The sequence below is a fragment of the Vitis riparia genome, chromosome 12 (assembly GCF_004353265.1).
Source record: "Vitis riparia cultivar Riparia Gloire de Montpellier isolate 1030 chromosome 12, EGFV_Vit.rip_1.0, whole genome shotgun sequence".
In the NCBI taxonomy this organism is placed as follows: domain Eukaryota; kingdom Viridiplantae; phylum Streptophyta; class Magnoliopsida; order Vitales; family Vitaceae; genus Vitis; species Vitis riparia.
The window spans coordinates 4374336-4401265 of record NC_048442.1 but is presented as its reverse complement, the minus strand read 5'-3'; the positions used below and the strand labels follow the sequence as shown (position 1 = coordinate 4401265).

The window sequence follows — 26930 nt, the reverse complement described above, 5'->3', positions numbered from 1 at the left end:
ATACTAGAACCACAAATCCAATCTTAATATCTTGCAGCACAAGATGTTGAAGATCCACTTCTATCAAGGATGGAGCTCAGGACAAGTAGACGTCATACACAACTGAACTGAACTTGGCAAGATTGACAGTTCCCAACGACCAGAGCTTAGAGGTGCTTTGACTTCTTTCTTCTGCAAGTACAAGAAGACCTCAATATGCCGTATCATGACGATGTAAAGTGAAGGAAGGGGTAAAGTAGAAGACAATGGCATCAAGTCAAAAGATGAGATTTTGAGTTTGAGACACTAGGCAATTCCATATCAACACAAATTGGACTTAAAATAGTGACTGAAACCAATTGAATAATAGGCTCTTTTGGAGGGATCCTTTTTCTAATTTCATAAATTCTTAGACTCTAATTCTATTTCAAATAAGTCACAAATCTAATTATTTCTATTTACTTGATATATTTCTCATTATCAAAACAAAAATATGTTTCTTATAAGAAATCATTCATGTTCATCCTGGTTACTTAATGTGAGTCGGAGAGGAAAAACGATGATTAACTTGATATGGAAGGGAGAAAAGATACAGTATCTTGATTCTAATTCAACTCCTGTGAAAAGATAACTTGCAAAAGGATCAAAATAAGTATTCATATAATTCAAAATTGTTTACATGCAATAGTTAGACCTAGAGCCTATTTGTGATGCAAGTAAAATTGCAAGCACATTTCATCATAGAAGATGTACGAGTGTTTAAATCATCGGTATTCCACAGAAAATGCATAAACTTGCAAAACCTTTTTAGTCATTCATGTAATTTAGAGGCCCAATAAGGTTAATAAAGTCATCAAATTAAACCTTTGGTAATGATACCTTTTTGTTAGGCATTGCCTAGCAGAAAGTTGTAAGTATGGCAGAAAGTTGAATCTCCATTTTTAAGGATGGAAAAGGGATCACGAAAAAGAAATAAAACAATTAAAATGTTCAACTGACCATAAACTACCAGAAATTCGTCCATGCCTGCCTGTATCACAGCAATTCATGGATAAATTCAGGAATCACCTCTGCCCATTATAAAGGTAAATTGAATGAGCCATTGAAATATTTCAATTGTGTATGTTAAAATGCAAGTACCTATTGTCAGTCTTCCTCCACACCTCTTCACTTCTTTGTTTTCAGTCTTGTAGCATAAGAGAAAAAATCTGAAGTCAAAGGGCAGAGTATTCTTGCACACTCAAATCTCCAACAACAGGGCAGCAAAAATTGACGCAGGCCATATTGCAAATTTCCAATGGAATAGTCTCAGAAGTGTGTTTGCTGCTGCCTTTCCAGGGGGAGACTCATCAAATATTGTTTCATTGGAAAGATCATAGTCATATATCAAGAACACAAGTCTCTTATACGTGGAGGGCTACTTGGCACCTTGTCTGCCTGACCATAGGCAATGGAATCTTACAAGTTTGTGTATATTGCCACAAACTTCTGTTAACCTGAGAAACATAAATATATTACCACAATAGAAATGATTAGAAATTCAGACGCACATAAATATTGGCACATTGGTCTTTTTGGTTTTTTGGAGTGTAGAACAAGTACCTGACTGACTGTATGGCACACCCAAGTCATTATGTATGTGGAATCACCACCTTCATTAGTCATTAGTATAGCACACGATCTATCACTATGTGTGGAATGTGAGCTATATATTCCCAATCTTGGCCTTTCTCAAATTGGCATCTACACTCTAGCAAAGGACAACCATAGATTTTCAGCCAAGAGAGGGAGTTTGGCAGTCTCTCTTCTGTCAAGTATTGGAGCTGATCGCAGTCAGAGATAAACAATTTTTTAAGAGAGGTGAGGTGTTGAAGACCTACTTCTCTCAAGGATTCGAGCACAGGGAGGAAGTCCATCTCTAACTCTTCAAGAGAGGTAAGATGTTGAAGACCCTCTTCTCCGAAGGATTGGAACTTACGGCAGTTGGAGATGTATAATGTTGTTAGAGAGGTAAGATGTCGAAGCCCGTTGCTGTCCAGAGACTTGAGATTCGGAAGATTAGATATGTGAAGAGAGGTAAGTGTGGAGGGCAGTAGGGACTCATTGGGAAATGATTCCATGTCTCGGCATCCATCATTGATTCTGAATTCTGTAAGAGAGGACAGTCTTTGCAAACCCCAGTCCACCTGAGATGTGAGTTGGTTGCAGGATGAAATTTCAACTTCACGTAGGTCGGAGGGCAAACCATCTCTCTGAAACAACAATTCTGGACAATCTATTAACCTCAATTCCTGCAACGATGAGAGCGTGTGCGCCAGCAACTTCAGCTTCCTGCATCTGGAGATCTCATAGTTTGCAGACTCGAGAGCGGGCAATTCAATATATACAAGATCAGGGCACCGAATGATTTGAAAACTATTAAGAGATGTGGGATCCCCTCTGAAACGGAGATGGAGAGGAATTCAAGCCCTTCGAATCAGAGATGTTGAGACTGTTCAACCGTGGGAAGATGCTTAATGAGAAAGATAATGAGAAAGAATTACGGCTGCTAACATCAGAAATGGATAAACTTTCAAGGAATGGATGGTGGGATCTCAATAGCGCATGCAGGAGAAACTCCAGTTTGTTACACTTCGAGATACGTAGTGACTTCAATGTAGTGGGGAAACCAACACTGTGCAAGGGTCTGGAGAAACGACAACTTGTGATGCACAAATGTTGGAGAAGACATGTGCTTCTTTGTAGCATTCCCTCCTCCAATACCCACTCTATCGAATCACATTCTCTAATGAATAGCGTCTGTATTCGTGGTGGTAGTTCCTCCAATTGAGAAATGTCTGAAATTTCAATTACTGAAGTTTGGAGATTAGTGAACCCACAAGCTGGCCTTTTCAACCGAAATTTACCAGAATACGACATTTTCCATTCACGGATTTGAGGAGCTCGGAGGGAGCCCACAAGCAACTCACAACCAATGATTTCAAGTTTCTTCAATGAACGAAGCTGTTTTGGTAATTTCCCAGTGAGTTTGGGAGATTCATTTATACAAAACTCCTGAAGACGAGGGAATTCTCCACGTCTGCATCCACAACATAACCATTTCTCCCAGTTGTACATCTTCTCGAATCTTAGAGTTTGTAGGGACGGGAAGGAGGGCTCAATTGTGTTGGAGGAAGAAGCATTCCCATAAAATTCACTACCCACCATTTTAACTCCTTTCATTTCTAAGATAGAAAGATGTTTAAGAGAGGGTAGCTGCCCGAGTGGTGGCAATGACGGACAATTGTTACAATTATGAAGCTTCAGGTAAACAAGATTGAAGAATGAAGGATCTCCTACCCAAGCTGGAAAGCTTAAACCACTAAAAGAATAAATATGGAGTCTCTTGAGGTTTGTATGTGGCTGTAAGCTGCTGAGTATATCCCTTCTATTTTGCACAACACCAGCAGCATCGATATTCTTGTAATCCCACAGCAACTTCAACTCATCAAGGTACTTTTTATCCTTCATATTAGCTTCTAATGCATCCCTATCCCATACAACATTCTGCAGCTTTGAAATGACAAGACTTCCCGAAAGCTCCCTCAATGCTCCCAATCTTAACCCACCATTTTGGCCCACAATAAATGTAGAAAGTGATTGTAAATTCTTTAGCTTACATATATCACTTGGCATCTCTTTCACTGAAGAAGTATAACGAATATCAAGGTAGCGCAAATTAATCAATTTTTCCATCCTTGAGGGTAATTCAACGAGATAATCACATCCTAATAACATCATTGTTTGTAAATTGTATAAGTTACAAACCGATTCAGGCAACTTTTGAATCCTTGTCCTAGAGAGATCCAAGTAGCGCAAGTGTTTCAACTTCTCAATCGAATGAGGCAAATCAGTAATAAGATAACCATTCAAACACAACACTCGTAAACATTTCATTTCCGGCAATAGATGGTGTAAAACTCTATTACTCAAGTATGTATAATAATAGTTTCTTCTTGGTAAAAATGTTCGGAGACACTTCATTTGAGGAAGTGTGTCAAAACTCTCGTATACATCAAATTCACTAATCAAATACGATAAATGACGAGTTTTCTTCGAGACTCTGTATATCTTACCATCCTCTAAAGAAACAGAAAATTCTACAGATACCAATTGTGCCAAGTCATTCACGAGGTCGTGCATTACAAAACATGACTCATTACTTATTGAATTTTGGAAAAATGACTTTGATAGAAGTTCTTCAAAGTACAAATTGCCTACCTCCTCCAGTCTTTTCTTGCCTTTTGATTGTTCCAACAAACCTTCTGCCATCCATAACAAAACTAGCTTCTCCTTTTCGAATTTGTAGTCTTTGGGAAAGATTGAACAATAAGAAAAACAGCGTTTTAGATGTGAAGGAAGGTAATAATAACTCAACCTCAGAGCAGGAAGAACCGCATCTGTGGGCAAATCCCATAATTCACTGTTTAATACATCATCCCATTCTCTTGCTTCAACCTTGGAGTGTAAGAGACTCCCCATTGCTTTTATAGCCAGCGGTAGACCTTGGCACTTGTGGACAATCTTTTCTCCGATTGCTTCTAGTTGTGGATGCCCACTTGAGTCTCCATTTTCAAATGCAAGTTTTTTGAACAGGGACCAACCATCTTCAGAGGATAACCCACCTAAACAATGAGTATGGACTGCACGCATGGCAGATGCAACCTTGGTGCTTCGCGTAGTTACAATAATCTTGCTTCCCTTTGCCCCGTCTATGAGTGGAGTTCGTAGCGTATCCCAGTCACAAGAGTCTTCGTTCCAAACATCATCCAGGACAAGTAGAAATTTCTTCATATTAATTCTCTCCTTCAGTTGAACCTGAAGTAGATTTAGATCAGTGGTATTGGACGTGGATGAATTGATTGCCTCGAGAATTGTTTTCGTAACTCTGATAGGATCAAATTCTTCGGAAACACAAACCCATGCCTTGAGATCGAAGTGTTCCTTCACCCTTTGGTCATTGTAGAGCAGCTGGGCAAGTGTGGTTTTGCCTGTGCCACCCATGCCGACTATGGAGATCACACCCATGGCATCAGTACTCCTTGCATTATCAGAGAGCAACAGTTGAACCATCTCCTCCTTAATTTGAGCCCTGCCATAAACAAGAGATTCATCTACCAAAGAAGTAGAAGGCCACCTTTGTGCCAATTTCTCACCAACGCCTTCTTTCAACCCAAGGACGTCTCTGTCTCGTGCCATATCTTCTAGTCTATCAATGATCTCCTCCACCCTAGACTCTATGCCCTGACCATAAAATGGAGCGAGAACCCAGGTTGACATGTCCATGATGTTACCCACCTGACTTGTGCTGGTTTGGGACTCCGCAGCTTCCACCTTGTGTCGCAAAGCCTCTGTGGCGATCTCATCCAATATGTCCTCCGCATCATACACGGCCTCTTTAAGCAAGACCAGCCACTTCTTCACATATGGATTTGTAAACTGTTTGACCTCAGCATCGTTGATCACTGCATGGACGACCAGCAACTTCCTTTCCAACTTCTTCAGGAGCGCATCGCTGAGCTTCTGCCCCCGGATGAAGCTCACAACCTCGCGAGAAGCCAACCTGTCAAATAGAACTGTGAGAGAAGCTGAGAGAAACGCACCTCCAACTAAAGCCCCTGCCATTTCTGTTTCTCTTGCAAAGGAAGTGAAAGATGAATCGAGGGAAGAAGAAAGTAAGCAAACCCAAAGTGAAACCTCCAAACCAGAAAAAATTATAGAGAAAATGCAACTTGTTGACGGTAAAGGAACTTTGAATTCCAAAGTTTTCATGGTAGACCCCCCCATATGCCAGCTTTCTTTGCCGACAACAAACTTCATTGGTCAATATATAGAAAATGAAAATTTGATTGAAGATTTTCATCCTTCGTACATGATTTTCCTTCCATTGTGATAAAAACGTAGACTTAATTGAAGCTTCATGAAAGCCATCTTCTGACTTTTTCTGGATTTCATTATTGACTAAATGAAATTTTTTGGTTGCAAATCAAGGTATTTTGAGAATTAAATGAGATTTATATAAAAAAATTTATGAAAATTTACTTTTATTGCATTCTTAATATACAGGTAAGGTGAAACTAACAATTTTTTAGGGTCAATATAAATATTTTTCTCATCGGATTGATCATCAAACCAAAAAAATTATCAGGTTTTGATTTGGAACAAGGGTTCAATCTTGGGGATCATGATTAAAGAATGATATTATAAATATGTAATTTACACATCAATTAAAAATAACTCACAAAAATTAAAATTATTTGTAAATATTTAAAATAATTGAAATATTTACCATTTTATGTTTAATATTATTATATTAAATCGTGATAAGAATAAAATATAAATTTATTAATATTTTTATTTTACTAGTTAGTGAAAATATTACATTTAATTATTGAAAGAATATATTATATATAAAAAATAGAATAAGATTTTGCTATTTATTTTTTTCATTTTATATTGTATAAATCTTGTTAATACTTTAGTGTGAATATATACATGAATATCCACTCATTTTATATATATAAAAAATACCATGTTTAGGGGGAAAATGGAAATGGTTGCCACTTTTACATTTAAGGGAAAGCAAGTGGGGCAACGTAGTTTGTATTTTTTTTTCTATTAAATACAAAAATGAGGTACAAGAACCTAAGAAATAAAAGAAAAATGACCAAAAAAAAAAAAGAAAAAGAAAAAAAAGACCCAACGGTGGGGAAAAGGTTGGTCTAATTCTTATTAGCCCAACCAATTTGAACGGTTAGACTTGCTTAAGCTTTTAGTAAATTGATTATTCAAAATGACATCAGAACTTGATTTGATAGGAGGTGTTAAGAATATAATATGAATATTAAACCCAAATTGTATAAGCTTAATTTTTAGGGAAATTGGTTGTTTAACAAGATCGATGGTTCAAGTGGTCCATTGGGTAAGAATGTTCAATTTCTCAATAATAGGATGATTGGTCGATATTCCAACAGGTCGAATTATCCAATTGGGTTCGATTTTTAAAACCTTAATTAATAAACAACTACATGCAATTTCTAGATGGATTATGATTCTTGTATCGAATTTCGATAGAATCATTAATGCATAAAGTTTTTTTTATATAGATACTATGGATTTGTTTGGCAAATTTTGAAAAACAATTCTTAGTTATTTTGAGGAATAAAATTCTATTTGAAAACTCAAATATAAAAGAAAGGCTTTATTAATTTATTTTTTTATAAAAGTATCGTGCATTTATGTATAATTCAAAAGTTTTTAAAATATTTTACATATTTTCAATTATTACTCACAACTCAAGCATGCACAAAAAATAACTAAAAACATCTCAAATTTATTATAAAAAAGTTATTTTTAGAATAAATTCTCAAAAAATTATTTTGTATAAAAAATGTTCTATAAAAATAAAATAAAAATTCAAAAATCATTACTAAGCAAGCCTATGCTACTGTGGATGCTTTGGACAAAATGAAAAAGAAAAATGGTATTTTTCAATACCATTTGAAATCATGAAAAGACCATAACCTTGCATACAATATATGGGTCAAGGCCTTTAAAAAAAAATAATTTCTTTTTATTTGGATATCTAACTTGGGATTCAAGGTTTAATTAGGAATTTGGTCATTCATCACCATTTTCATTGATTGAAATTCTTTGGTAGACTTGGTTGTTGACTTAGTAGTTCACATCAAGCCATATGGACCAATGTTACTAAGGATCTTATCAATTCTTGTAACTGACAGCTAGGGTTGTAGCTTAAGAAAATATCTTCAATCAAACAAATGATAAACCGGCAAACCCAAGTCTCGAACAAGAATCAAATTTCGCATACTAGATTTTCACCTTATCCTTTCTCTATTATTTTTTCAAAAAAATTTCCATTAATGTTAAATTATTATTAAGTTGCATATTTTAGTTGCTTGAATATCATTATTTAATAAGGGGCCATGGGGTGTTATGTAGTCCAAGTAGAAATTAATAATGACTCTTTGTGCAATTGTTTAGCCTACATAATTATTTTTTTTTCTTTTTTCATTAAGATAACACTTGTAGCATCAAATTCTGGTTTCCCTCATTGGATTGAAGTAGTTATAGCAGAAAATGTAATGTGCAAAACCATGGCTGCTACATGTAACTCTATTGGTATATCTAAATCAACTATCCCTTTTTGTCGAAGGTGAAAAATGATTAGTACTAGTACATTAAAATAAGAACTATATGTTGCGTAAGGAAAAGATTTAATATTGCAACATATTAATAGAAGGGCATAAACTAAAATTATCCATATATAAAGGTGTATAGGATTTTATTGTGATTCGATCAATCATGCCTACCTTCACAGATGCAAGATAACATTTCACAATATGATAGAAAATATTACAGAGGATACAAATAATTACAACTATTGGATTTCAAAATATTTAACGTTTTCCACTCTTTGTATTTTCATTCTAAATCATGAGCTATTTTGCTCCATTCGGTGTCTCCCACTCTTCCTCGTATCTACACCCTAACCGTAAGGTCTCTTACTCTATCAGATGTCTTTTACTCCTTTTCACATCTCTATCCATAATATGTAGTCTTTACAAACTGACCTCTATCATATCTCTTCTCATAACTTTTTCAACTTGATCATAACCTAAAATATTTATAGAAATCCTCCTATTTGCTTTACTTATTCTATAAAGAATCTAATTACGATCACATACCAACCTAGGAAACATTTTATATAATATTCCTCTTTGACCGCTGGATTTGTAATTTGCTTCGCCTCGGCATCATTGAGCACAACATGGACAGACAACAATTTTCTCTTCAACTTCTTGAGGAGTGCATGATTGAGCTTATGCCCCATGATGAAGTTGAGCACCTCGCGAGAAGCAAGTCTGTGAAATAGAACTTGGAGAGAAGCTGAAAGAAAAACACCTCCACCCAAAGCCCCATCCATGTCTGTTTCTCTGGCAAAAGGAAGTGAAAGATGAATCAAGGAAGAAAGTAAGCACACCCAAGATGAAACCTCCAAACTAGAAAAGATTGGTTCAGGCAAAGTTTCCAATGGTTGAATGAATTATTGGACATCATGGTAGAGCCCAGACTTCTGCATTGTTATTGTTGACAAAACATCACAGCTCAATGGTCCACGAAAAGAATACAAGGAGAAAGGAAGAAAAGGAAAGGGGATGTAAACGAAAGTCATACATGGATATGTGAACTTACAAATCCTATATCCTTTTATCAATAAAACAGTTGAAATATTTTACCATTTTATATTAAATCATGATAAAAATAAAATGTAAATTTATTAATATTTTTATTTTATTAGTTCGTAAATTATAATATTTAATTATTAAAAAATATATTATTTGTCAAGAAAGAAGAAGTTTTTTTCTTTTCTTTTTTCTTTTTTAAAATTTTACATGAATATTCAATATATTCATTTTAAATAATTAATGTTATTAAAAATGGTATTTTTAATACTATTTGACATCATAAAAGGACCATAACCTTGCATACAATATATGGGTCAAGGCCTTTCCAAAAAAATAATTTGTTTTTATTTGGTCATTCAACACCATTTTCATTTATTGAAATTCTTTCGTCGACTTGGTTGTTGACTTGGGAATTCACGTCAACCCATATGGACTTCAGATTCCCCACCAGAGATGAATGAAAATAAAGGCAAATATGAAAGGCAAGTGGTGGTGGTAGGAAGACTCTTATCAATAACTTTTGTCAGGTACTGGAGCTTAGGACGGCTGTAGACCAATGTCATCCCGAATCTTATCAATCCCTATTACTGACTGTTGGGGTTATAGCTTAAGAAAATATCTTCAATCAATCAAATGATGCATCCGCAAATCCAAGTCTCCAGCAAAATTCAAATCATTATTCACATCACAACCTTTTTTGAACCTATGTGCAAGCAAGGAGGCTGCTCGTGCGGCTAGGTGTTAACCAAGGATGAAAATATTGGTAATCATGGATATATCAGCACTTGGATTTTACGGATATATCAGGATATATTGACGGATATTTTGGCACAAAATATCGATAGACCAAAAATTCTTAAAAATGAAATTAGAAGTATAATAGACATTTTAAAGTTGTTTTGTTGAAAAATTAATATATGTATGATATGATTTGCGATATTAAATTAATTATATAGTGTCGACTAATAAGAAATGTGAATTTTTTAAGTGTAGACTCATTATGAAGTTAAATTACTACAAATATACTAATTATATAATTTAAATATATTACTATATTAAGTTAATTTACTTACCTCTATTGAAAATATATTAATTAATTGTAAAAATGTACTAATTTAAATTGAATGTTATATTAATTTAAAAATGTACTAAGTTAATTTATTCTCAATATACTATTATTACACTTGAATATTAAAATAAAATAAAATTATTAATTTAAAACTAAATTATTGAAAATTTACTAATTATGTTATTTAAATATATTTCTAATTTTTATTTTAAAATATTGGTAAATTTTGATACAAATTATTTTTATTTTAAAATATTGATAATTTTATTTATGATTTTATATTTGTTTTATATTTAATTAGTATACAAAATAAATTATAAAATAATTAAAATTAACTTATTTGTAATAATTTAATTTTTTACCAAATTTTCACCGATATATTATATCCAATATATCTTTGAAATTTCAGCGATTTTTTCCCATTTAGGATCGATATTTTGCTTGTATCACCGATTTATCCATGACACCGATATTTACCAATATTTCCATCAGATGATATATTTTACCTATATATCGTATCCACCTTCTCCGATACACGATATATCGACGATATATTGCCGATATATCCTGATATTTTCTTCCTTGGTGTTAACAGGGTTAGCCCAATTTGTTGAATTTGTAGTTTAACATCCACACACACAATCTTTCCACATCATTTGATGGCCCTTTATAGAGTACATAGGATTTGAGGGCCATGAAGGGAGAAAAGACAGTGGTAAAGAAGGAAAAAAGTAGAACTGTAATTAGCTTGGCCCTTGAGAAATATTTTTGGTCACATTGTTCCATCATTTGGCCTGAACCAAAATCCTCAATATGTCAAAGCTATGTTGTACAAAATTCCTTACAGGCTAATATTTGTTGACACACTTCTGCCATGAATACATAAGCCGGTAGTATTAGAGCTCTCCACATTACCGAGACAGATGGGCTCCTATCATGAAACATTTGATTTTTCCAGGAAAAGGAAAATTTTGTCCTAGTTGAGTTCCAATGACCCGTCCTTATATTTGCTTGCGCAATTTTGGAGTTCATTCTCTCCCTCCTTAATTGTCTAAGAACTGATGGATGCTAATCTTAAACCATCTGGCACTAGCCAACCCTATGGAGATGGAAAACATGGTAGTTAGGTGTGGGAAAGAAGTCTCAAAGCTCTTGGACCCTTTTGAAGAGGCAGGAATTGAAGAAATTGTTGAAATCATGAGTGGATTTTCAAGAGATTGTGAGGAAGTCGCCAACATCGACAAGTTTCAAGCGAGGAAAGCAGTTATGAGCAGGATGTTGGTGAAGAGCCTGCAACCTGGGGATGTCTTGTTTGAGAGAATATCCCATGCTGTTTATTTGGCTGCAAGAGGAGTAGTGCTTGTAGGGAAGGCCCTCAAGGAAGAAATTAGCAGAAATGGCACTCTGGCGGGTGAGAGCTGTTGATCTGATTGATAGAGTGGTGACAACTGTTGTAATATTGGTGGCAGCAGCCACAGTTGGTTAATATTCATGGGCAATGGTATACATATCTGATTGATAACATGTGATTGGTTTGACATGAAGAAGAATGAAGTTAATTATAAGGTGGAAAGAAGAAAATAATGCACACACCTGTACATAGTAGTGGGTGTACATTTATGTTTTAAGTATGAACACAGGATGGAAGGTTGTTAATATGAAGAAATATTTCATGAATAGGAGAAAGGGATGTTGTAAATAATATTTATAACTGAATTGAATGTTTCTTGAATTGAATGTTTCTTTTCTATTCTGATTCAACTCCCTTTATTTTCTGTCCAGACTCTAGAGAAATAAAGTCTGTCTGTCTGTATGTCTGTTAATAACACTTGGGATATAAATAATTGCTTTCATGTTACAACCAAAAGTTCATAGTTGTTAGAATGGATTTGGTTCAGGTAAGGAAGGATGGAAACAAGGCAAAAGCTTGTGTAATATCTGTAAATCATTGGTAAAATAGTTCTGGAAATTCCAATTGAAGTAATGTTTGACCCTTTTTTTGTGGATTAGGTACCTTAGAAATGAGAACTTGCACAGAGGAGTGAATTTGGTATTGCATGAAGCGAGTGAATAAGCTCAACATAACACCATTCTTCATTCCTTTACAAAATTAGGAAGTTTAAATGTGGATGGATCAAGTTACAGTATTCTTCATGATGTATGAATCTTTCTACTGATATAAACAATGAGAACCAAGATGGAAATTGGAATTCCTTCAATGAACAACAACAACTTCCTCACTTTGGTGCTCCCTACCTTCCATCCCCAACAATCTTTGTCACAATTTTATGACAAATTAAAGCTACAAACACCTTAGCTACTGAAAAGTATAAGCCAAAAGAAAACAACCTAGTCAGTTTCTGGTTAGCAATAATATGTCATACATTTCAACCACATAGAACCTACAAAATGATTTAAGAACACAACTTGTAATTTGTAGATTGGAAGGATAGTCTCCATGGTTGGAGAACATACAAGTGGCTATGAATGTATAATTCTTGAATAGAGTTGAGAAGTGTATGAAGATATTAGGAGCTATGTGATTGTTCATATATCAAGATGGCCTGTGTCTTTGCTACTGTCTTCCATGGGTAGAGCCATGGGTTACTGTTTCATTGGAAAGAAAGATCATTTCTAAATGTCCAGTGACAAAATCAAATTGAAAGCCTGCAGTGAATATCAATAAATTAGCCTATGGAGAATCTGAGGCTCATGAGTATATAAAGAAGACAAGTCACTTATTATACTTGGAGAGCTGCTTGGCACCATGTCTTATGACCATGGCAACAACTTAAAAGTTAATTTGCGTATAAGGACATTTGAGACCAGAACTGACAATTCAACTTCAAAGTTAATTTGTATATTGAAGCACAAGATGTTGAACATCAACTTCTGTGAAGGATTGGAGTTTAGAGCAAGTAGATATGCCCTTAAAGGAACAGTTAGATGTCAATTACAACTGACCTGAAATTGGTTAGATTGAAATGGTACTTCAAACACATATTGAGAGGTGCTTTGACTTTTTCTATGTTTTTGCCTTACAAGGAAGAAAATACTTCAAAAAATCCACATAATCATTGGTAAGTACAAGAAGACCCCAATATTCTGTGTTTGCTTTCAACTGCTGTGTTGGAAGAAAAAGAAAAGAAAAACCCTCTAATTGAAGGAAGGGGGCAAATTAGCATAACATGCTACTTTCCCATGCCACAGTCTTTTGTATTATGAAGCTTTGAACCATCCCAACCCAAAGGATATCCATCAATCTAATAGTTCATCATGGTTTGCAAAACACAGGTTTGCATGCAACAATGACACTAAACAATAAAGATTGATGCCAGTTTAGCTTATCAAAGAAAAAAGGACTACTGAGTCAGACATCTGTTTTCCATTGGAGATGATGCCCTAATCAAGAAGATTAAAGGGTGATTGGAGTTTGAAGTGTCATAACCACCTGAAAGAAAACAATTGTAAAGTCATGGACAGATGCACATAAAATGTATGTATCCACTAATAAATGGTTAATTGAGAGGAAGACATCATTTTTGAAACCAAAAGGATTTTTCTTAGCTTTGGTAGTAACACACCCAACATCCCCTTGTATAATACAATCATATTCCTAGAACTAAAATAGCAGCATCTTCAGGAGCCTTTGCAGAAGCTCTTAGCACCAGTTAATGAAGGTGACTCATGAGGGATGGTCAAAGGACTAGCTGAGATATCTGAAATAGAAGACATGTTTATTATCTGTCTGTGAATAACTAGTGTTGAGCAAAATGCCTTAGTAGCTACAAAAATGCTGGAAGACGTGTGAAAGTTGTTTTTGAATTGGGGAAGCTTAGGAATCTGTTAAGAAGGCTGCTGAAGTGAGAAGAGATGCTAAAATTGAGGCTGCAACCATAAAACAACTTAGTTAATGAACCTGATAGAATTTCATGGAGCTGTTATGCTGCTGTTGCTATTTTATAAGAAATAGCTGTTAGTTCCTGCTATTTTTGCTGCTTTTCTATTGTTTTCTATTGCAAACTTGTTTATAAATGTTGCATTTATCATTCAATAAGAGTAGACATTTTCATTGTCTCATATACAACTTTTGGTTGTTGCTTCCAGCACTTCTAGATTCTAAAACCAACAGATTGGTATCAGAGCCTTCTATCTTAAGGGACCTGTGAGGATTGAGTGAAGCCAAAATACCTTAAAATGGATGGAGATACAAGCTTTCTGTCAGTACCAGTTTTCAATGGTGATAATTATCAAGCATGGGCTGTTAGAATGACAGTCCACCTTGAAGCTTTGGATATTTGGGAGGCAGTAGAAGAAGATTATGAAGTACCACCACTTGGAGACAATCTAAGTATCAATCAAATGAAGATTCACAGGGAAAGAAAAACAAGGAAAGCGAAAGCCAAGGCCTGCCTCTTCTCTGCAGTTTCACCTTCCATTCTCACCAAAATCATGCAAATGGAGTTTGCTGCAGCAATCTGGGAGTATCTAAAAAATGAGTACCAAGGGAATGAAAGGGTGCAGAATATGCAGGTAATGAATTTAATCCGAGAATTTGAAATGAGCATAATGAAACAGTCTCAAACTATCAAAGATTATGTTGAACAACTACTTAGCATAGCAAACAAGGTAAGATTGTATGGTAAGGAATTTTCTGATGAAAGAATCGTTCAGAAAATCTTAGTAACTCTGCCTGAAAAATATGAAGCCACAATCTCTTCCTTGGAAAACTCTAAAGATCTGTCAAGTATATCTTTGGCAGAAATTGTTAATGCTTTGCAGGCCTTGGAACCAAGGAGAATGATGAGACAAGAAGGATCTGTTGAGGGAACATTCCAAGCCAAATCACAAAACAATGATTTCAGCAAAGACAGAAAGAAAAACAAGAAGAACAACAAGTCAAGCAATAATAAAAAGAATAAAAAAGGAGCCCATCCACCTTGCCCTCATTGCAAAAAACAAATCATCTTCCACAAAAGTGTTGGTGGATGCCAGATGTCAAGTGCAACAATTGTGGTCAATTAGGCCATATGGAGAAGGTATGCAAAACACAACAAGAATGAGAGACCAAGGTTGCAGTTGCTGATCAATATCATGAAGAACAGTTCTTTGTTGCCACTTGTTTTTCTAGCAAAAACACGTCTGAAAGTTGGCTCATAGACAGTGGTTGCACAAACCACATGACTTATGATCAAGGGCTTTTCAAGGAACTTGACAAAACAACCGTTTCCAAAGTAAGAATTGGAAATGGGGAATACATCTCAGCAAGGGGCAAAGAGACTGTTGCCGTTGAAAGTCTCTCGGTCTTGAAACTTATACCTGATGTTTTATTTGTTCCTAATATTGATCAAAATCTCGAGTGTTGGGCAGCTACTTGAGAAAGGTTTCAAGGTGCTATTTGAGGACAAGTTCTATATGATCAAGGATGGAAATGGAAAATATGTGTTCAAGATCAAGATGAGAGGCAAAAACTTTGCCTTGAATATGCTTGAGGAAGAGTAGGCTGTTGTTTCTCAAGAAAATAATGTCACAGCTTTATGGCATAAGAGATTGGGGCATTTTCATCATAATGGAGTGCTCTACATGAAGAAGAATCAACTTGCAGTAGGTCTACCTGACCTGAAGCAAAATCTTCCTACTTGCATAGCCTGTCAGTATGGAAAACAATCCAGACTTCCTTTCGCACAGAAATCTACATGGAGATCATCACACAAGCTGCAACTTGTACACGCTGATGTTGGAGGACCTCAGAGAACACCATCTCTAAAGGGTAGTAAGTACTACATTGCCTTTATAGATGATTATACCAGATATTGTTGGATTTTTTTTCCTAAATTTTAAATCTGAGGTTGCTGATGTATTTTGGAAGTACAAGGCCCTAGTAGAAAACCAAAGTGGTGCCATCATACAGGTTATAAGGACAAATAATGGCACTGAATATACTTCTAAAAGATTCAACAATTTCTGTGAAGAAGCAGGCATAGAGCACCAATTGACTGCACCTTACACACCACAACAGAATGGAGTGGTGGAGAGGAAGAATAGGACTATAATGGAGATGTCAAGATGCCTTTTGCATGAGAAAGGGCTACCAAAAAACTTCTAGGCTGAAGCCGCAAACACTGTAGTGTTTCTACTGAACAGACTCCTGACCAAAGCTTTGCAAAAAAAGACTCTTTTCGAGGCTTGGTTTGGATATAAACCTCTATTGTTAAACTTAAAAATATTTGGTTGCCTTTGTTTTTGTTATGTGCCTCAGGTGAAACGGGACAAGTTGGATAAAAAGGCAGAAGCCGGGATCTTTGTAGCATACAACAGCCAATCAAAGACTTATAGAGTCTATATGCCTCATGCTAACACAGTCATTGTTAGCAGAGATGTCAAATTCATGGAGGATGATAAATGGAGTTGGGATGCTAAAAAAAAAAAATCAGAATTTTAAGTTCCTTGATGAAAATATTGAAGACATCCCTTTAAGAGGCACCAAATCACTTTCTAATATTTATCAAAGGTGTAATGTGGTTGTTGTTTGAGCTTGCAGGTTTTAATGAAGCCGTTGAGGATAAAAAAGGGAGGGTTGCAATGCAGGAGGAGCTCGGCATGATAGAGAAAAACAACACTTGGGAGCTAGTTGACAGACCAACACATAAAAAGGCCATTGGTGTCAAGTGGGTTTATAGAACCAAACTCAATTCTGATGGTTCTGTAAACAAACATAAAGCCAAGTTGGTTGTCAAAGGTTATGCTCAAATGTTCGGTGTGGATTTTTCAAAAACCTTTGCACCTGTAGCAAGGTTGGATAAATAAGGATGTTGCTAGTTTTGGCTGCTCAAAAGGGTTGGAAAATCTATCAACTAGATGTAAAATCAGCTTTTCTAAATGACTACCTTAAGGAGGAAATCTTTGTGGAGCAACCTGAAGGATTTGCAGTAAAAGACAAAGAAGACAAGGTTTATCAACTAAAGAAAGCCTTGTATGGCTTGAAGCAAGCCCCTAGAGCTTGGTACAACAGGATTAATGTACATCTGCTTGGTTTGGGGTTTAAAAAAAGTCAGAGTGAATCCACACTCTACATTAGAAAAATTGATGTTGACATACTTCTTATTTCATTATACGTTGATGATTTGCTTGTAACAGGAAGCAATCAACGTTTAATAGATAAATTCAAAGCTGAAATGGAGGAGGTCTTTGAGATGACAGATCTTGGAGACATGTCTTATTTCTTGGGAATGGAAGTGCATCAGAATCAGCACGAGATATTCATCTGTCAGTAGAAGTATGCAAAGGAAATTTTAAAAAAGTTCAAGATGGAGGAATGCAAGCCCACAGCCACACCTATGAATCAAAAAGAAAAGTTTTGCAAAGAAGATGGTGCTGAAAAAGTAAATGAAGAGTTATGCAGAAGCATGATTGGATGCTTGATGTATTTGATTCCAACAAGGCCAGGTCTACTCTCAAGATACATGCATTGTGCTAGTGAAATTCACTTGCATGCAGCAAAACGTATTGTGAGATATATAAAAGGCACTATTGACTTTGGCATTAAGTTCAAGCAGGTGCAGAATTTTCATTTTCATGGATTTTCTGATAGTGATTGGGCTGGCTATGTTGATGATATGAGAAGCACATCAGGTTATTGCTTTAGTTTTGGTTCAGGTTTTTTCTCTTGGTGCTCTAAAAAACAAGATATCGTGGCACAATCCATGGCTGAAGCAGAGTACATTGCTGCTGCTATTGCTGCAAATCAAGCACTTTGGATAAGAAAACTGCTAACATACTTAAACATGGAGCAAACTGGGAGCACGCAAGTCTTTGTTGACAGTCAAGCTGCAATTTCAATTGCAAGTAATCCAGTATTCCATGGCAAGACAAAGCACTTCAAAATCAAGTTTTATTTCTTAAAGGAAATACAACATGATGGAAAAGTAACTTTGGTACATTGTAAAACAAAAGTGCAAAATGTTGATATTCTAACAAAAGCTCTACCAAGAGCTAGGTTTGAATTTCTCAGAAAAAGACTTGGAGTTTGTAGCTCCCAAGTCAAGGAGGAGTGTTGAGCAAAATGCCTTAGTAGCTACAAACATGCTGGAAGACGTGTGAAAGTTGTTTTTGAATTGAGGAAGCTTAGGAATCTGTTAAGAAGGCTACTGAGGTGTGAAGAGATGCTGAAATTGAGTGTGCAACCATAAAACAACTTAGTTAATGAACCTGATAGAGTTTCATAGAGCTGTTATGCTGTTGTTGCTATTTTATAAGAAATAGCTGTTAGTTCCAGCTATTTTTGCTGCTTTTCTATTGTTTTCTGTTGCAAACTTGTGTATAAATGTTGCATTTATCATTCAATAAGAGTAGACATTTTCGTTGTCTCATATACAACTTTTGGTTGTTGTTTCCAGCACTTCTAGATTCTAAAACCAACAACTAGTCAGAGGCATGTTTCAGTATCATTTGGGGTATAAGTTAATGGATTTCATGTTTCACCTTTAATTTTCTTTTTCTTATTTATTATATGCTGTGACTTGTGATGATGATGACTCCTATCTTCTTTAATTGCTTAATCCTTCATGACCTATAAGCTAAAGTACATAGATGTTGTGGGACATGGAAAAAATGCAAAAGCTAGTGTGGTCTTTGTAATTCATCACTAGCAATGTTCTGGAAAATTCCAATTAAAGTAATATTTGATCAATTCTTGCAGATTAGTACCCTAGAACTAAGAGCTTGAGCAGACTTGTCTATTGCATAAAGAAAGTGAAGAAGCTTAACATAACATCCTTCATTCCTTCTATTCAGAATTAGGAAATTGAATGAGAACGAATCAAGTTACAGTATTCGCCAGGATGTCAAAATCTTTCTAAACATCTGACTCTGCTGATACAAACAATGGGAATTCCTCCAATGAGAGAAGCACAGGAACATTGTCAATTCTAAGAAAATGATCCTAGTTTTGATTTCTGAATAGGGGACATGAGAGTGATCTAAGTGATCATCCCAACAACACCATGTATACAGAAGACCTAAGAAAGACCAAAACAAGAACAAAATGACATCAAAATTAGGAAAGAAACAAATGCATCAAAATCATAACAAAGATGTTATATTCTTGTATGCTTGCCTTTCAAATGTGACTAATTGCTAATCTCTCACTTTATGCAAGCAGAAGCATAACAAACACCATCTCTGGTAAAATGCTGACTGCCAAACCAATACAGAGCAACCTCATTCAAACATGACCAGACTTGACCAATTCAGTACCAGAAACATAGAAGCCATTGTAGTAGCGTCCTTGCCATCTCCCTGTTTAATACCAGTTAAGGTTTTAGGCACTGAAAAAGAAGAACCTTCCTCACTCCACCTTCCATCCCCAACAACCTTTGAAATAATTTTGTTACAAATTTAAGTAACAAATCCTTATTTATTGAAAAGCATAAGCCAAAAGAAAACATACCTGTTTCTTTCTGGTTAGGTATAAGATATCACACATTTTGACCTCATACAATCCACAAAATGATGTAAGAACAACTTGTAATTTGCAGATTACGAAGAGCATCTCCTCTGTTTTACCCTCAGAAAATGGACCAAAGCAATTAAAATATTTCTCTAACCATAAATGTGCCCATGTATGCTTATGTAAGAGAAAGTCAGAAATCAGCCTTGCCCATTCAAAAGGTAATGTAATTTAGTCATGGAGAATATATAAGTGACTTTGTTTGGTATGAGCTACTTGGAAAGAAATCTTTGTCAATTCTTGATATCTTTGTTTCTGATTTGTACCAAACAAGCAAAGCATAAAATTGGCTTTTGTTAATCTATAATTCTTGAATAGAGTTGAGAAGTGTATAAAGATTCTTATGATTGTCCATGAGTAGAGCTATTGTGATTGTCCAAGGGGAGTTGACCTTTGGTGTTGAAAATTACCAGTGAAAGAGTTGAGGGCATGTAGCTTGGGTGTTGTCTTCCGTGGGGAGTCATTGAAGAAAGATCATTGCCAAATGTCTAGTGAGAACATCATATTGAAAGCCTGTAGTAAATATCAATAAATTAGTCCCTAGAATAGAATTAGAGGCTCATGAGTATATGGAATAAGACAAGTCACTCACTCATTCACTACTACAAAAATTGTATACAATGTGTAGACCCCCATTCTTGGCTTGCTTTTATGTAGCCATTTTGACAGGTGTGGCCATCTAGGGTGGCCACGTGTCAATCTCTGGTTGGCTGCTGGGGCACCAGAGTAGTGTTTTTGATGGCCAACCAGAGGTCGACACGTGTCCAAAGAATTTGCAAAAAGGCTGCAGACGGTTAGAGGAGCGGGAGGAGGGTGGTGCTTGAGAGGAGGCTTTTTCAACTGTGAGGTGGGATTTTTTTTGGAGGGAGGATTCATTGTGAGGAGAGGCGGAGCAGCTGCCTGGTCTCTTCCCGGATACCGAGCAGAGCTGGAGGAACCGGTAGGGTTTTTCAGAGGGTGCTTTTTCAGCAGGGGGGAGAGATTTTTCAAAGGAGTTTAAAAAGAGAAAACCGGGGAGAGCTAGCTGCAGGTAGGAGGTGAGCAGAAGGGATTTTTGCCTGAGGAAAGGGGATTCTAGGAGAGATTTAGAGAGGAGATTCTCTGTTTTGGTAGGCATTTTTTGTAGCTTGAAGGACTCAGGTATAAACTCTGCAATCTTTTCATTTCTCCTCATTCACTGTTTTTCCTCAGATTGCTATCATTTTCTTTGATATTATGCTGTTTGGGGTGGATATTGGAGGCCACCAGTTTGTTTGTTGAGAGATAATCCTGCCTTTATGTTTGTCATTAATGATTTTAACTTGCTTTGCCTCCATTTGTGATGATGAGATGTTCAAGATTCATGCCTGTGTCTACATTTGATGTGGCTTACTCACCTGCTCGGAAAATCCATGGATGATTCATGAAGTGGATTTTCTGAGATTTTCTTTATTTACTTGTTTTCTTTATGCTCTGTTTCTCCATCTTCCTCTGTTTTCTGGTACTCATCCTTGGCATGCACCTGGTTTCTCATCCCGGCCTGGACAAGCTATGTGAGGGCTCTCGGAGAACCTGATTTTGGATACCCTTACCATGGTTGCTGAGGCCGGGATAAATGCGATTCGTGAAGGTTATACAATGGAGCCAAGCAGTTTGTACTTCAAGCTGTGCTTGCAGTTTGTTCACCAGAGGTTCTTAAGTCTACAAATCAGTGAGAAGTCAAAGGTGCTGGTTCTTTGTTCACTATCAAATCCAACAGGATCTGTATATCCCAAGAAACTCCTAGAGGAGATTGCTGATATTGTAGCAAAACATCCTAGACTTCTGGCATGTAGGAGAGAACACTTACTGTCAATGGATTTTTAAAGATTTTCGCAACGACTGGTTGGCGACTTGGACACCTAGCTGGTCCAAACGCTTTGCGGCAGCATGTGGAAGAATACAGAGCCAGGCCATCTCAAGCGCTGGCAATCAGCAAAAGTTTTCAGTACTTCAAAAAGGTCTTTAGTACCTGCAATTATACCAGAAACTCCATCATTGACTGCCTTAAAACCAAATTTGGATGCTGAGTCCCGATATAAGACTCCAATTATATGGACACGTGAGTTTGGAAATGTGGATGGAGGAATTCATGGAAACAGGAGGGATCGTCAATTCATTTACAGCAGATGCCCTGTAGCATTTGCCGCGATGATGGTAATGGTTTGCTTTGACATCTTTTGCTTTTCTAGAAGATTCTACACGGATTGTAGCTGGAATCCATATGAAGGGATCAAATGACAGCATAGTGAACATGCTAGGTATTGGGAATATTTCGAGGGGGACATCATCTACCCAGGTACAGTTTATTATCGAGCTGAAGTGTGAATTTCAGTGAGTCTATGGACTCTATTGCTGCCCCTATGCTGAACCAGAATGCACAGTCATTAGTGACACCCCTTGTCCAGCGACTCACTTATAAAATGATTGGAACTGGGTCAAAGTTAAACACTGATAGCTAGGCATGAACGTTGAGTTTCTTGATTTTTGGTGCCTTTGGCTCTCGTCCGTTCCGGTTGGCTGGTCTATTCTCAGACAATTTGCATGTCAATACAGTGCTTGATTCGATGAGAGTTTTTCTTGTTTAGGTATTGTGCTCGAGATCAGAGAAGTCACGGCTTGGGTTTCTCTATCTGAAGCCAAATGGACCTAAGATCAATGTTCTCAAAGTCGGTGCTGCAGTCCTTCGCTCATGTGCCTACTCCTATTCATAAGTGGAATCTTCATAATTTGCCCAAAAACACTCAACTCTGGATCAAGCGTGATGACCTTTCTGAAATGCAAATGAGTGATAACGAAGTCAGAAAATTGGAATTCTTGTGGCAGCGCTTGTGGAAGGAAATTCAGACATAGCTGGGGGAGCTTCAGAGTGCACCTTTGATATATAAGATACATGTAGCATGCTTGATGGGTGAGGAAGTTTTGACGCCTGCTGCTGCAGCTTCAGTGCTGAGATTCAGGGGATGCTCATATAGTGAAGATGACTAAAGAACCTTCTTTAAAAATAGACGAGAGGGATTCAAACGATCATGATGATACCTGTAGTTTCCAGAATGTATTCTTTTGCTAGCATAATGAGCGGGCCAGCATGTGACTAACATGAATCATAAGAGCTTAAACAGCAATTTGAGGGAAAGATTGAGCCAGCTGAATTTATAAGTTGAACTAAAGTGCAGGCATTTCTATCATTAGTCCCATACCAGTTTCCACAGTTTCAGCTGCATATTCTGTTCCTCTTTCATCTACTATGGATGCGGTTTCTCGCACTGAGCCTACTGCTAAAGCCTCTGTTGCTGTAACACAATCCACCTCAGTGGAGTGCAGCATATGTGTCCAATCCGGGTGCATTGGTAAGTGAAGGCCAACGTACAAGGAGTATTGGCGTGTGAAGATTGTCATTGCCAATTTCGTCTACAAAATGAATTACACTCAGTGGACACTCCTTCTGCAACCTCCGACCCATAGCTTTGTGGTCCTTGACATGGAAATCCTCGCCAAACTCACTAGAATTCGCCCGGGCAGCTACAAAGCAAGCAAAGCTGTCCTCGAATGAGCCGCCGGCGGCGAAACGCCTCAGCCATCACCACCACCGCAGCGACCAGCTCCAGCAGTAGCAGCAGTACCAGGCTGTTTTCAATGAGGAGCTCTATGTCCCACGGCTGAAGCAGCTTGGTGACTGGTGCTGCAACAAATGTGATTTTCGGGTTGGCTCTGGGGTACAGGTCTGCCATCATTCCGATATTTGCCATGGCCTTTGCTATTTATGTGAGTTTCAGCATGGCTGTCATGTATGGAATTGCAGTGGCAGCTTTGGGGAATGCTCAGCACTATCGTCGCCAGGTTTGCCATTGATGTGTACAGCCCCATAAGTGGCAATGCTGATGGTATCGCTGAAATGGCTGGAATGAGTCACAAAATACGTCGAAGAACTGATTCTCGGGCTAGCACGGGAGGATATATCTCATCACAATCTGTGAAGAAAATTATTGAAATTAATTCCCACATGCTTGGCACAATGGCTGGAAGAGCTGCTGAAGACCGCATTAGATTGTTGCATCAGCCAACTTATCGGAATCAAAGGTTAAGTTGTGGTTAAGCTATTTTGAGATATATGGCGGAAAACTCCTTGATCTTCTCGGTGACAGAAAGAAACTTTGTATGAGAGAAGATGGAAGGCAGCAAGTTTGCATTGTTGGACTGCAAGAATTTGAAGTTTTGGATGTACAGATTGTGAAAGGGATCCTTGAGAGAGGTTTCTACACCATGTGGCAGGGTCCCACAATGCTATTTGCCAGACCAAATGACTATTCTAACACCTCATCCCATCACATGGGCTGCTTTGACTTTAGAATTTTTGTGGAAATGAACCAACGTTCTAGGAAGTGTCTTGCGGAGAAGATGTAACTGAGATACCAATGAAGACTGATGGATGTTGCCGTGTAAAACCTGAGAATGAATATGGGATTCTAGCATAGTGATGCCAGGCTGATGACCGCAAGAAAGGTTCGAAGACCCTGATTATCAAGTTATCTCTATAAGGTTTGGGGTACCAAGTGAGTTGAGGGTCAAGTCTACATGGCCGAGATGTTGATGCAAGGGAAGGTTCCAGAAATGTTAGCAGCAGATCGAGTAATTCATGTGTTCATGCTTGGGGGAAGGGTATTAGAGACATATAGGAAATTACAAGAGATCATCTTCAGTGCAGTCAGTGTTCAAGGTGCCCAAGTTTGCATTTCTAGTCTGTATGGCTTGCTTAGTCGTCCCTATGCCACGTATCACCTCCCATTCCATCAATTTTTTGGCTTAAAAAAATAATTTCTGACATCTTTTCTTGCAAATAACTTTTTAAACATCGATTTTCAAATAATTTAAATATTTTCCATTTTTCATCCTTAGGTTTCCTTTAGGTTCCAAAATTCTGTTTTTAATAAAATTTGCTGCCATCTCTCTTCAGCATGCAATGTTCATAATTTTTCGGAGTTTAAAACGTTTTAAAAATAAATCACAAATTAAATTTCGTAATTCTCAAGTGATGAGATTTATGGAATTGATTCGTGCAAAATAAACGGGCTTTGGTGGGAGCCCCACATATGAGAATTCATGATTGATTGATTGTTTGATTGATTTACTTATCTTGCGTGTTTGATCTACTCTATTCATTGATATGCGCTTAATTATATCTGTTCATTGTTCACTGATCCTGCTTCATGATAGTGCATTTGTCACTGGGGGTCCAGGTACGCACTCTTTCTCACTTCGGTTATCCTCTATTGCATATTTTGATACTCATATGTGCATGATTGATTCGAGTATTCATTGATTACGCATCGATTGCCATTCAGCTCATTTTATTAGTAGAGACCCGACTTTAGGACTTAGAGGGGTGCTACGGTCTTACCGTACCTTCCCGATAGTAATCTGACCCCGAACCCGATCCGGTTTTCGCAGACCACCTTTCCGAAAATAAGGAGTCACACTTAGGGTTTTTCTTTCTTATTCTGTTTACCCTTTAAAAATAAAACAAAAATAAGTGGCACTCCAAGTCATTTTCTTAAATCAATAAAATCAATCATTCTTCAAAATAAAAATCGAGCTCGCCGTCGGTGGGAAACGCATTGAGCCGAAATGCGGGGTCCACAAATGATGTTCACTTTCTTGGCGCTTTTAAAAAGTGTCAACATTTCCAACTGTTGAATATAATGTATTTATAGTATATAACCTTTCCTTGTTAATATAGGATACATGTATGGTAGTTAGGACTCCTAGCCTTGTATATATATATATTTCTCAATTGTAAGTAGATCATTACATTAATGAGAATTAAGGTCTTTCTTCTTCTCTCTCTCTCAACATGGTATCAGAGCCAAGGAAGAAAACCTAATCTTTCTTGTTTCCCTGTCATCAACTCCGGGAACCTTCCGTGACCGTGTTTCATTCCGGTCACTTCCCCATCTCCAATACTTTCCGGTCATTCGGATCGTCGACAGAAACTACTCACCGCCGGCGAACTTTTCCGGCGAATTTTCCGGCGAGCTTTCCGGGACTTTTCCGGCGATGTATTTTTCCGACACCGACTATACCAGAAGGAGCGCCTGGAGGAGATCTACAACTTTTGTGAAGGCACCGGCACCAAAATCCCATCCACGCGCCGTCCACGCGCAAATTTCCGGCCGGCGACTGAATCTCACGCGCCGGCGCGTGAGGGCGCGTGAGGCCTTTTCCGGCGACGTGCCTCCTCCTCCAGCTTCGCCTGACGCCGACCAGCCTCCCTACCTCCCTGGTTCTCCCATCCGAGCCCTGCACATACCTCTTTGGGGATTTTTGTCTCCGTCGGCCCTCCAAACAGCCTTTCCGGCGAAGCTCCGACTACTTTTTCTCCACTCCAATCCCTGCACGTGCCTTGGGAAGTGTTCTTCTACCTTTCTGGTGGTACCACGCCGCGATCTGAGGCCGTCTCCCTTTTTCGGTGGTGCCACGCCGCAATCTGAAGCCGTATTAGGGCTCTCTTCGATCCAAACATACTTCATTCTTCAGATAAGTAGATATGACTACTAAAAATTCCATTTTTTTCCGCTGTTATATCTGGATCTCCTATGATTACTTCGGAGAAATTGGTTGGCAGTGACAATTATCTTTCCTGGTCTGCGTCTGTTGAACTTTGGTTTATGGGTCAAGGATATGAGGATCACTTGATTACACAGGAGGCAGATATCCCTGAGGTTGACCGGTACAGTGGAGGAAGATAGATGCACAGTTATGTAGTGTATTATGGCAATCGGTTGATCCCAAGATTCTTCTTCATCTTCGGGCCTACAAAACTTGTTTTAAATTTTGGACTCAGGCCAAAGGATTATATACGAATGATATCCAGCGTCTTTATAAGGTGGCTTCTGCAATTGTCCATCTCAGCCAACAGGACTTGGATCTATCTACTTATATTGGCCAGATTGCCTCTCTTAAGGAGGAGTTCTTGACTGTGATGCCTCTTACTCCTGATGTTGGGGCTCAACAAACACAGCTTGACAAGTTCTTCATGGTTCTTACTCTTATTGGCCTCCGTCCGGATCTTGAGCCTGTTCGCGATCAGATTCTTGGTAGTTCATCAGTT

General features: G+C 37.4%; 2 protein-coding genes across 3 annotated transcripts in view; both read right to left on the bottom strand.

Annotated features, from left to right (window-relative positions):
* Positions 1 to 13: 13 nt before the first annotated feature.
* The window catches only part of LOC117927068 (putative disease resistance RPP13-like protein 1), a 55772-nt gene continuing 28855 nt past the window's right edge, over positions 14 to 26930 (bottom strand). The window contains exons 1-3 of one of the 2 annotated variants that reach the window (XR_004653280.1): positions 1582 to 2411; positions 979 to 1475; positions 14 to 171 (exon numbers count right to left, since the gene is read on the bottom strand). The gene's annotated coding sequence lies outside the window, so the exon portion shown is untranslated. Of the gene's footprint in view, positions 172 to 978; positions 1476 to 1581 lie in introns of those variants that run through there. The other variant, XR_004653281.1, reaches the window with a different exon arrangement.
* Positions 2748 to 5643, bottom strand: LOC117926874 (putative disease resistance RPP13-like protein 1). The gene is made up of 3 exons (XM_034846171.1): positions 4095 to 5643; positions 3418 to 3662; positions 2748 to 2816 (listed from the first exon to the last, which is right to left on the bottom strand). The coding sequence occupies exons 1-3, from the start codon at positions 5641 to 5643 to the stop codon at positions 2748 to 2750; spliced, it is 1863 nt and encodes a 620-aa protein (XP_034702062.1).